Below are 12,701 nucleotides of genomic sequence, written 5' to 3'. Positions count from 1 at the left end.
CCTGGGAGGGTTTCCCTTTTGGAATAAAGAGTCAAATCTTGAAGGAAAAGCCTTGGCCCTTGGGCCTTCCTGCTTCTTCCTGCCTGGGACAAGGACACAGTGTCTGGAGTAGGAGCAGCCATATTGCAACCATGAGGCAACAAGCATGAGCACCAAGGCAACCCACTAAGTGTAGCCAAATGGAAAGAAGAAAGCGCTGGGTCTCTGGGGGCATTTTGCATCCATTGTGTCAGCCCTGTCACCTACCCCAAGACATCCTGTGGCTCAAAACAGATCATTCCCTTTCTGCCTAACAATTATTTGGCTTTTCAGTTGCTTGCAGCCAAACTCAATCCTAAATCCTATCAAACCCTAAAAAAAGATTTAAAACTTCTTTTCATCAAAAAAAAAAAAAAAAGCCACTTAAATGAAATTTAAAAAGCAAATAACAAATTCAGGAAAATATTTATAAATACATTTGACAGAGGGGTAATGTCATCAATGTATTGATATCCAAGGCCTTTATAAATTTAGAGAACAAGCCACTGAAAACTGCATAAAGACTATGGACAGCTTACAAAAGAAGAAATACGAATTGAAAAACTCTGCAACATAACCAGTAATCAACAGAATGCACATAAAAACAAATCTTTTTTACCTATCTAGCTGACAAAGGGTTTTTGTGGTGTTGTGTGTGTGTGTGTGTGTGTGTGTGTGTGTTTTATTCAGAGCAGGCAAATCTGTGTACTCTTTCTAAAAAGCAATTTGGCTGTAATAAGTCCATCCCTTTGACCCAGTACTTCTACTTCTAGGAATCTGTCCTAAAGAAATAGCCAGAATTTCAGCTGAGCTTGATGTGAGAAGATGTTCATCACAGCATGGCATTACTTATAAGAAAAAAATTGGAATCATACCAAATGTTCAATTATGAGAAATTGATTTAGTAAGGTTGACCTATATACAAGCTGGAATATTTTACAGCTGTAGAGTAATTTTGTTTTTAATTGTGCTAAGGGATAGAATTTTCTAGCACCCAAGCATTCAGGTTTTAGAGTAAGAGGGATTGGAGTTCAACTCCTCATCACTTATAACTGGGACCTTCAGCAAGTTGTGTAACACCTGGAGACCATTTCTTCATCTATAAAATGATACAAGCTGCCTAAAAATGAAATGATGTACGTAAAGCTTGGACCTGGCCAAAAAGTGTTTCCAAAAGAGAGACTCTTATTAGTATTGTTGAATGACATGGAATATACTATGTGGAAAAGTGGGACTCAAAACTCCAGCCCAATGCCAATGTTGTAAAGAAAAAAGTATAAATATAGGCATTTTTGAAAAACTGGAAGGAAATACAACAGATTGTTGAAGCTGGTTATGTCTGGATGGTTTTTTATTCCCTTTTAGTTTTCAAATACTCTACAATGAGTGAATAATTTTTATAATCAAGAAAATTTTTCACTTTTTAAAAACCAAGTTTAAAGTCAAGCCCTGAAGTCCTTAATTTCTTTTACCACATTGTACATTTTGGAGTTCTTTTCCACCTAAGCCTTTTGCAGTCCACCTCCTGATAGATGAATAATATCTCTTGCCATGTGCCAGGTGGCGTTCTAGGCATATGTTGAGATAAAAACTCTTTTGTCTCCATTTTACAGATGAGGAACAGAGAGGTTAAGTCCCTTGCCCAAGGTCACACAGCTGGTAAATTGTAGATCAAATTAAAACGGTCTAACCGCTATGCCAAGCTGCCTCCTAGACTACCTGGCTCCTCTCATGACACATCCCCCCGTGCCCACTCCCCACCTGGCCCCACTTACCAAGGTGTGTGTTGGTCACAAAATTCCCCATCCCTGACATGTCAGGAGCCCCCTCTTCTCGGCTGACAGGGCCATCATTCCACATGAGGTCAAAGCCTCCCACTCGCTTCTCCCTTCCTGTGAGCCTAGATGGGCAGGAGATACAAGGGGCTAATGAAGGTGCACCTGATGAAGCCCTAAGACCCAGACCAGGCTCCTGATCCCTCCCGGCACCCTGCACGTGCCCACGCTGTCAGCATTTCTTCTTTTGTTCACCCATTTCCCAGGTTTCAGAGGGGTCGTCTCCCATATTGTCCCCAGGCTCCCACCCTTGCCCTCGGTAACATGAACCTACTTATACTTAAAGTCTGCTGTCCTTCCCAGACTATAAACTCCAGGAAGGCAGGGACTAGGTCTGTTGTGTCCTTTACTGTGTCCCCGGTGTGGGGCACAGGTCTTGGCACATAGTAGGAGCTCAAATGTTTGTTGAATGAGTGAATGATGGTAGATACAGAGGACACTTGAGGTTCTACCTGCTCAGCACCCATTTCAGCTTCTTTCAGCCTCAGGGTACCTTGGGTTTTTTTGAGAACCACTCCTCCCTCTCTCACTCACATGGCTCAGCTCAGGGCTGATCCTACTCCCCTGGGAGATGGGCACAACATGTAGGCCCAGGCAATCAGAGTCACAATGATTGGTTCAGAGATAGGCATTGACATAATCCCCACGAATAAGAATGAGAGTTAGCCCTCAAACTTTTGCTGGAATAATTGGGAAAAAGCTAATACACAGGAAAGAGGTGGGTCACGGAGAAGGAGAAAGGGAAAGAAAGGGAATCAACCAATACTGACTGAGCATCTGGATTCAGCCATTCCTGAAGTCAGACCCTGGGTTTTCCCATCATATGCGCATCGTTATAACAGTAGATAGTCTCAGGGCGCCTGAGTGGCTCAGTCGGTTAAGCTTCTGACTTTGGCACAAGTCATGATCTCATGGTTTGTGGGTTCAAGCCCCGTGTCAGGCTCTGTGCTGACAGCTCAGAGCCTGGAGCCTGCTTTGGATTCTGTGTCTCCCTCTCTCTCTGCCCCTCCCCCTGCTCATGCTCTGTCTCTCTCTGTCTCAAAAATAAATAAAAACATTAAAAAAAATAACAGTAGATAGTCTCTTATTGAGCACTTATTATGAGCAAGGCACTTTATAATAAATTATCTTAGTAGATTAACTTAACAATCCTGGGGGTTAACATGAGGTTTCCCATTTTACAGACCAGAAAACAGGCTTAGACAGGTGAAGTCCAGGGTCTCATGGAAATCCTGCTGGACTGAATCTCAGAAGGCTATATAGTTGGCCCTGCTGTGCCTCAAAAGGGCTGAGTCCTTGGACCAGGATCCAACCCTGTGTGGACATCTCAGTTTGTCCATCTGTAAAATGGTGAGCAGGCCCGAACCATCTCTAAGGGCCACTCAAGTCCCAGGGTTCTGAGTTCTCTGTCTTCCTTGATGGGAGCCCCAACTGTCACATACAGGGGTGCCTGAGCGAGGCTGCCTTCCCTCACCTGGCCTCCATGTCCACGACATGCAGGGTATCTTCCAGAAGGCAGGTCTTGAGCTCATAGTCCTCCTGGCTGCTGGCTGTCAGCGATGGGGATGCGTTGACCTCCAGGAGCCACCTGGGGAAGGAGGGGAATGGAGAGCCTTAGGGTTGCCTGGTCCCTGGGGACCCTGGAATTTCATGGAGAGGCTAGATGGGGTGCCTGGGCCCAACCCTCAATTCAACCAAGGTTGCTGTCTCCATTTTTCCACTAGAAGAAAGGTTTCAGTGGCTAAAACTTTTTGAAAACAATTGTCACAAACTTGAAATCCCCACTGGGGCCAGGTGGTACCCAAATGAGGCAAGCTGGAGGGGGTGGAATGATCTTGGTGCCCTCGTATTGCTCTTCCTTCTCCCACTAGAGCTGTGAATACAAGACAAAGTCCCGTTTCCTAGTGAACTTTTGCATGCGTGGGCAATGGCCACTGAGGACGGCAGGAGCTGGGAGGGGTGGAGAGCGGTGAACCGGGAAGAACATTCCACTCTAAAGCGGTGGCCCCTCCAGGAGACTGTCACCCTGTGGGAGTGTGAGCCCAGGGTTCTGAGTTTTCCAGAAAAGGCGAACATCCAGACTGTTGTGTAAACATCTCCCAGTTTTTCGAGATGCTCAAATGAATTTACAAGGAAAATAATTTGAACTCCAAAATTGAAGCGTCTGTGGCCAAAAGCAGCCCAAGGGCCTAGAGCTTGCAAACTCTTGTTTTGTGCAAATCCGGTCATTTACAGACAAGAACCTGGGGCACAGAGAGGGAAGGACCCATCCGGCAGGTGAGTGGCAGACTCGGGTCCCCCTCCCACCCCCAAGCTTGTTTCTCCATCGGTGTCCACTTTAATACCCGCAGCCACATCTTTGTAGCAGGGGGCAAAGGAGAGACCCGCTGGCACCCGGACCCTGTTTCCTTGAACCTGGGTCTGACATAGGTATCAGTCTAGAGCTCCAACTGCTGGCTTGGAAAGCCCTCAGCACCTATCCAGTGACCCTGGGGAAGGAGCTCGGGAGCCGCAGTGCAGGCAGGGAGTAGCTCAGCCCAGGAATTATGACCTGGCTCTGCCCTTGACAATGTGTAACCCCAAGCGCCCAGAACAAACCCACTGGGCTTCTGTGTCCTGTTGTGTCACATGAGGGCCATCACGATGGTCCCTGCCACCTCAGGCTTGTCTTCCTCATCAGCTCAACCTCCTCTGTGGGGACTGTGGGAGCGCACCAAATTCCTTTTTTTTTTTTTTTTTAATGTTTGTTTATTTTTGAGAGAGAGACAGAGCGTGAGCAGGGAGGGACAGAGAGAGAGAGGGAGACACAGAATCCAAAGCAGGCTCCGGGCTGTCAGCAAGAGCCCGACACGGGGCTGGAACTCACAAACCGTGAAATCATGACCTGAGCCAAAGTTGGACGCTCAACTGACTGAGCCACCCAGGCGCCCCATGAATGCACCACATTCTTAACAGGAAGTGACATGGTAACAATATTCCCTTACACGGCACTTTGCATCCTGAGAGCAGCAGGGCTTACAGAGAAGTTTCTTGCCTGGTACTCGGGAAGGATTGCTGACTCAGCAGATGTTCAGGAAAGGTCTTTTAGTGCCAGGCAGGGGGTTCGGTGCTTTACAGACAATACCTCATGTATCCCTCATAATAATTCTATAAGCACAATGTCCATTTTACAGATGGGCAAACTGAGTCACAAAACTAGGAAGTGTGTCCAACCAGGAAGCGGCAGAGACCACACCTGGGCCGTCTGGGTGCAGTGTGTGTGAAACGTACCCCCCCACCCCGTTCTCCAGGCTGCCGGCCCACCCACTTACGGTTTGAGGTCCTGGTCTATGAGGATGTCATAGCCGTACAGCTCAAAGCAGTGCTTGTCGCTGATAATCACCTTCTGCACGCTCTGCAGGCTCCTGATGAAGATGTTGTCCATGTCGCTGAAGAGTGTCTCCACCGCCTCCGGCCCATGCTTGGACGCCAGGTACTGGCGGAAGCGCTGGATCATCCACTTGCAGCCCTGGGGCCCCAAGCACCCAGGGAGGGGGGGAGAGGGAGCCTTCGTTAACTGGGACCTGGCCGGCCGGGACCCTCAAACAGTCACCATCAGCACGGGCCTTGGGTTTCGACAAGAGGCTCCCAACAGGGTCCTGTGATTAGGAGAACTCTGAGTTTGTCCCTCTTGCAGGGCAAAGCTACTGCATGCTCAGGGGAAGGGGTGGATGTGCCCTCCCAGAGCCTGTGCTTCTTTCTAGAACATAGCCTGGGTCCCCAGGCTCCCAGAAGTCGCTGCCCCAACACCCTGCACAGGTTTCTTCCCTGGGCCTGCCTTCCTGGGGACAGACTGCACTGACCATGGTGTACCCTGAGGCCCAAAGATGACCAACTGGTTACTGTTTTCGGGGGGCTAGGGGTACGTATATGCAGGAGGCCCCCACTGTGTAGGATGGAGCTGGGGGAGGGAAAAGACGGGAGCGGGTGTGAGCTGGGAGCCAGCTCTCCCTGTGCCCCTCTGTTCTGGCTCTTAACTCTGAGAAGTCTGAGAATTCTAAATTCGAACTTGGCCTTGTAGGTTATTAGATAGATAAATGGATGGATGGATGGATGATAGATAGATGGATAGATAGACAGATGAAAGAAAGAAAGAAAAAGAGAGAAAAAAAAGAAAGGAAAAGAAAGAAAGAAAGAGAAAGGAAGGAAGAAGGAAGGAAGGAAGGAAGGGAAAGAAAGAAAGAAAGAAAGAAAGAAAGAAAGAAAGAAAGAAAGAAAGAAAGAAAGAAAGAAAGAAAGAAAGAAAGAAAGAAAGAAAGAAAGAAAGAAAGAAAGAAAGAAAGAAAGAAAGAAAAGAAAGAAAATACTTTCAAGGTAGGAGGATAGAACACATTTTGTTACAAGGTGTGTGTCTTTGATTCGTAACTTTTAAATATTCAGACACACAATGTGTGGGCCTCCTTCTGTACTCTTGTCCTGGGTCCTGCAAGTGGGAAGGGTGGTCCTGACCTCACTGATGAACTGGAACTATGAGCCCAAGACTGGCCTGTCCTGGGCTCCGTGGCACACCATCTCCTCACCCCAACCCAGTCCCAAAAGGCTGGCTCTGGAGGCCAGAAGCACAGCTTCCTCACCTTCTTTGGATGGTAGTCAGGAGAGGTCTTTTGCACAGCGACATTGGTGAGGTGAACATCTGGGAGAGGTAGGTGGTCAAGGACAAGTGTGAACAAGAAGGGTGAGCCCTGTTCCACGGAACCCCCAGAGATCAGACTAAGACTTGTGCTTGGACATTGATGAGGAAGGCGCCACAATGGCCCAGATGTCACATATGTGGGCCTTGAGTTCAGATGGGCCTGGGTTCCAATCCCACCTGCGCCTTTTACTGGCTGTGCGCCCCTGAGCAAGTCACTTAACCCCTGAGCTCTATTAAGTGGGGGGACTTAGGTGGGGGAAACGGGCAAAGAGTAAGCAAACAATCAAAACCTATCTGGACAGAAGCAAACAATCAAAACCTATCTGGACAGATTAGTTATGCAATCTTTCGGCGGGATTTTTTTTAGCTTAAAAACGACAATAGAAATCACAGAGAAAGTCAGTGGATGAACAGAGCCAACCATGTAAAAATAAAAATAAGCAGATATCAGGGCAAGAATGAAAAGCAAGCATGACTAGATAAAAGATTTGTAGCAAATGTGACAGACTAATGTTTTTATCACATGAAAATCCCACATAAATTGTTAACAATAAAAATTTATGACCCTAATAGATACATAGATATAGGGGTATGAAAACATCAGGGAAAACATAACTGCTAAAAGACCATCTGGGAAAATGCCTGACGTTTCTAGTAATAGAAGATACATAATTTTAAAGGGATGTAAATGGAGGGGAGGGGTGGCGCCCGAGTGGCTCAGTTGGTTAAGCATCTGACTTCACGAGATCAGGTCAGGATCTCATGGTTTATGAGTTCAAGCCCCGCATCAGGCTCTGTGCTGACAGCTTGGAGCCTGGAGGTGCTTCAGATTCTGTGTCTCCCTCTCTCTCTGCCCCTCCCCTGCTCGCGCTCTGTTTCTCTCTCAAAACTAAATAAACATTAAAAAACAATTAAAAAGCTATAAATAAAGGGATGTAAATGAGAAAGAAGTACAAATTGGAAGAAACGCAAATTCTAAGGCAAAACCCTGCTTCCCCATTAAGTCGGTTACATATTTTTTAACCTTTTTATTTGGAAAAACTCAAAACTCACAGAATCATTGCAAGAGTAATGAATGCCCATATAGGCTTCATCTACCGGTGCTAATCGTTTTAGAAATGTCTTTAAAAAATTTTTTTTAATGTTCATTTATTTTTGAGAGAGACAGAGCACGAGTGGGGGAGGGGCAGAGAGCGAGGGAGACACAGAATATGAAGCAGGCTCCAGGCTCTGAGCCGTCAGCACAGAGCCCAATGCGGGGCACGAACCCACGAACCGTGAGATCATGACCTGAGCCGAAGTCGGACGCTTAACCGACTGAGCCACCCAGGCGCCCCAGAAATGTCTTTTTTAAATGATTGTCTTCAGGGGCGCCTGGGTGGCTCAGTCGGCTGAGCATCCGACTTGATTTCAGCTCAGGTCATGATTTCACAGTTCGTGGGATCATGCCCAGTGTCGTACTCTGCACGGACAGCTCGGAGCCTGCTTGGGTTTTTCTCTCTCCCTCTCTCTCTCTGCCCTTCCCCCGCTGATACGCGCTCTAAATAAATAAACTTTTTTTTTTTAAGTTCCAAACTGTTTGAAAAAATAAAATCAAATGATTGTCTTCAGCAGGGAGAGCTGGGATAAAATGGGCCCTGTCAATGGAAGGGTAATAAAAATACAAAAGAACCTTCTGTAAAACAATCTGGCCCATATACCCTTGACCCAGTATTTACACCTCTGCAATGTCATCTGAAGGAAAAATTAAATATGGTAAAAGATTTATGAAAAATATGTTTCTTTCCAGCATTGTGTGTCATAATTGGAGGAAGCAGAATACTTTCTAAATGCCTGCAGGGTGGAAGATTAATAAACCAATAAGTCTACTCGGTGGGATACTTTATAACTAATAAAAAATATCTACAAGGAAAATACTGATATGTGTAGTGAAAAAAAGTTATGTTTATACAGTTGAGATCACTCCTTTATAAAACGCAACAACAACAAACTGTACAAACGAACCTGGGAGAAAATACGTCAGGGTAAGTAATTGTCTCTAGAAAATAAGAACACAGAAGGTTTCTTTTCTTTTCTGTTTTTCCTTTTTGTACATTTTCTGAATTTTCTGATTTGCCTTTAAACGGCTTTACTACTTATATTGTGAAAACTATACTCTTTAAGTGTTTTATTATTTTTATTATTAAAGTAATACATAATGGTTGTAAAAACAATTCATAATATAGGAAAACGTGTAAAGGTGAAAATAAACGTTCCTGGCCTGATTCTAATCCTCCTTGGTGTTCAGAGTTTATAAATTAGTGAACATCCTTTCTGACTTTCTTCTGAATAGAAACATATTTCCTTAAGAGCAAAACTAGGATTATAAACACACCAGGTCTATACCTGTATGTTGTTTTTCATTTTAATAGTCTGTCTTAGATACCTTTCCATGATATTTTAATTGGCCTCATTATAACAGCTGTACAATAGCATGTAGATGTTTTATCGTTCATTTTGCCATCCTTCAAGGGTGTTTTAATTTGTTTCTATTTATTGTTACAGTGCTGAGGTCATTATTTTTATATTTTGTGTGTGCACATACATGCATATATATTTGAATAACTGTATGTGAACTATATATAAAAATATAAATCTCTAACTCTTAAATATGGAGAACAGAGGGTTACTGGAGGGGTTGTGGGACGGGGGTGGGCTAAATGGGTAAGGGGCATTAAGGAATCTACTCCTGAAATCATTGTTGCACCATATGCTAACTAACTTGGATGTAAATTAAAAAAATAAAAGGAAAAAAACATTTTAAAAATGTAAATCTGTATATTTAAGGTCAGGTTAAAATATGTCTTATTACTTTATGATCCAAAGTTGCTTTATTATTTTTTTTTAATTTTTTTTTTTAATGTTTATTTATTTTTGAGACAGAGAGAGACAGAGCATGAATGGGGGAGGGGCAGAGAGAGAGGGAGACACAGAATCGGAAGCAGGCTCCAGGCTCTGAGCCATCAGCCCAGAGCCCGACACGGGGCTCAAACTCACGGACCGCGAGATCATGACCTGAGCCGAAGTCGGACGCTTAACCAACTGAGCCACCCAGGCGCCCCTGCTTTATTATTTTAAAAGTTGGTGTGTAATATACGAAACACATACAGCAAAATATTAATATCTGCTAAATCTGGGTGGTGGATGCCTGGATTTCTCTTACAGTCTTTTTTCTGCATTTTTGTATATATTTTAAATATTTCAACGTTTGAAAATTAAAAACAATTAAAAGAAGTTGTAGAACATCATGTGCATTGACTCACTGTGAAAACAGCAAAGGCTTGTTCACTAGAAACTAGTCCTGGGAAAGGCCGGGGTCTGTTTAACAAGGCGCCATGACCCGAGATATACAAGCACTTTTAAGTAGGGAACGGGGGACCACTAACGTGTGCTGAACGCTCACTTTGTGCCGGGCACTGTCCTAAGGGTTTTATGCGTGTCATTTAATTTTAACAAAACACATGGCGGCCAAAAAATAAAACTACAATGAATGATGACTTGCATATGTTAAATGCTTGCTAGAATCACATAAACAAACATACTAAAAATGCTAGAGTTGGGGCACCTGGGTGGCTCAGTCAGTTAAGCGTCCAACTTCGGCTCAGGGCATGATCTCACGGTTCATGAGTTCGAGCCCCATGTCGGGCTCTGTGCCGACAGCTCAGAGCCTGGAGCCTGCTTCAGATTCTGCGTCTCCCCCTCTCTCTGCCCCTCCCCTGCTCATGCTCTGTCTCTCTCTGTCTCTCAATAGTAAATAAACGTTAAAAAATTTCTTCTTAATAAAAAATTTAAAAAATGCTGGACTTGGAAAAATAGGGGGGGAAATTGTTAGAAATACTCTGCAGGGCCAACTCCCATTCTAACACGCAGGCGATGCATGTGCATGAGCTCGGGACAGACACATAATCGAGAGACCAAATTAAGGCAGGGGGTGGAACTGGCTGGAAACATTAGCTGTGTTGTCCAAGCAGCAGCAGCAGCAGCAGCACCTTCCGTAGCCTTCTCCCCCACAGGCTGGTAATCCAGTCCTGCTGATTTATCATCTCTCCATTTCTGGATTGCCGGCCTCTTTGCTTCTGATGCTCATGTCTAAAAATCTTATGTTTATTTATTTTTGAGAGACAGAGCATGAGTCGGGAGGGGCAGAGAGAGAGGAAGACACAGAATCCGAAGCAGGCTCCAGGCTCTGAGCCATCAGCACAGAGCTCGAAGCGGGGCTCGAACCCATGAACGTGAAACCATAATCTGAGCCGAAGTTGGACGCTTAACCGACTGAGCCACCCAGGCGCCCCACATCTAAAAATCTTAGAAACATTATTTTTTTTTTTTTAATTTTTTTTTTTTCAATGTTTATTTATTTTTGGGACAGAGAGAGACAGAGCATGAACGGGGGAGGGGCAGAGAGAGAGGGAGACACAGAATCAGAAACAGGCTCCAGGCTCTGAGCCATCAGCCCAGAGCCCGACGCGGGGCTCGAACTCACGAACCGCGAGATCGTGACCTGGCTGAAGTCGGCCGCTTAACCGACTGCGCCACCCAGGCGCCCCAGAAACATTATTTTTGATGTCAGTATTCTAACCAGATAATACACTCACGTGGTTCAAAAGTCAAAAGGCATCAAAATGTGCCTGAGGAACTATCTCCTCCCCACCCCTGTCCCCACCCGCCCAGTTCTCATCCCAAAGGCAACTTCCGTTCCCAATTTCTTATACTTCCTTCTAGAGATGTCTGCGCACGGATACAAACATATACAGAGATATAATTTGCAATGTTAATGGAAGCATACTTTTCAGAGTTCTATACTTTGTTCTTTTCCAATTAACAATACGTCACAGGGATTATTTCATATCTGTACATCAAGCACGGGCCCGTTCCTTTTTAACAGCTGCATAGTATTCCATCATGTAAATGAGCAGTTTGTTTTATTTCCTTTTTTTCTCTCTCTCTCTCACAAACAAGGCTGAGCAGTGCATTGCCTTTAAACCTCTCTTTTCCTATGTTGTGAGTGTACATGTCGGGTAAATTCTCAGAAGGGAATTTGCTGGGTCAGAGGGTATGTGCTTTTGTCTTTTGATAGACATTTGCCAGATTGCCTCTGGAGTGGTTGTACCCACTTACACACCACCAGCGACACACGTATTCCCCCAGCCTCGCCAGCATAGTGTGTGATCATATTTTTGGTCTCTGCCAGTTTGATGGGTGAAGAGGGCATTGTGTTCGAGTGAATGTGTGAGCCAATGTCTAGGCACATGGAAGGATGCAAACATTCTCCAAAGGAGCTCGAGCTCTCCCATCCTGTGAATGTGAGTCAGTGTGGAGCGAGCAGAGAAGTTTGGGGTGAGCTGCTCTGAGCAGAGTGGGGCTGCTCCCCTGGGATCACCAGGGGCTCCCCACCCCCACAAGACTGCCAGCTCCCGGAGGGAGGGACCAGGCCCGTCTTGTCCACTGCTGTATCTCCTGTGCCGAGACCGCAGCTTGGCACTTGGTGGAATGAAGAAGTTCTCCCTGACCAGCTGGGGGGAGGAGGAGGGGCAGGGCGCAAGGGGGCTGGGCAGACGGGATCCGAGGATACACTGGTCATCGATGCTGCTCAGTGTGAAGCGGGTGTTGGAGAATCGGGCGAAGCCGTCCCGGTACAGCCAGGCCCGCAGCGGGATGTACTGTGTCGAGGAGGGAAAGGAGGGAGAGGAAGGGGAGAGGGGTGAATACGAGCAAGCTGCCCCTCCTAGCTTTTGCACCCGCTGTTTCTTCCACCTGGAGTGCCCTTCCTTCCTTCCTTCTCACATCACCCCTCAAGAATCTGTCCAAACAGCCTCCTCTGATTCCACCCCCTCCCTCCCTGGTGTCAGGGGCAGGGAGAAGACGCAGAAGGGAACCGAATGAAGGAGACTCTTCTCTGCTCCGCTACCACGCGCGACACCCTTCCGGGTGTGTCCACGTTCCCCACCAGACGCTCGGCTCCAGGAGCCCAGGGGCTGAGCCCGCCTCCCACGCCCCTATGTCCTCATGCCCCACATTGAGGAGCACCTCACGAAGGTTTGAACGGTTGCTGAACGAATGGGTGGGGAGAGGCGGTATGGCAGCTCCTTGTCTGAGAGTAGACTCTGGCACTAGGCCGCCTGGATTGGGAGCCCAGG

General features: G+C 46.2%; 1 protein-coding gene across 2 annotated transcripts in view; it reads right to left on the bottom strand.

Moving 5' to 3' along the window:
* TTLL9 (tubulin tyrosine ligase like 9) overlaps positions 1 to 12,701 on the bottom strand; it is a 41,396-nt gene that overhangs the window by 2,636 nt on the left and 26,059 nt on the right. For both annotated transcript variants that reach the window (XM_086701944.1, XM_086701946.1), the window contains 5 exons: positions 12,137 to 12,224; positions 6,467 to 6,525; positions 5,165 to 5,361; positions 3,328 to 3,441; positions 1,794 to 1,918 (listed from right to left, as the gene is read on the bottom strand). In XM_086701944.1, the coding sequence (XP_086558070.1) occupies positions 1,794 to 1,918; positions 3,328 to 3,441; positions 5,165 to 5,361; positions 6,467 to 6,525; positions 12,137 to 12,224 (583 nt within the window). The remainder of the gene's footprint in view (positions 1 to 1,793; positions 1,919 to 3,327; positions 3,442 to 5,164; positions 5,362 to 6,466; positions 6,526 to 12,136; positions 12,225 to 12,701) is intronic.

The sequence above is a fragment of the Puma concolor genome, chromosome A3, assembly GCF_028749965.1.
Source record: "Puma concolor isolate L17-30 chromosome A3, mPumCon1.1.hap2, whole genome shotgun sequence".
NCBI lineage: Eukaryota > Metazoa > Chordata > Mammalia > Carnivora > Felidae > Puma > Puma concolor.
The sequence above is the reverse complement of the archived record's forward strand: the minus strand, read 5'-3'. Positions and strand labels throughout refer to the sequence as shown.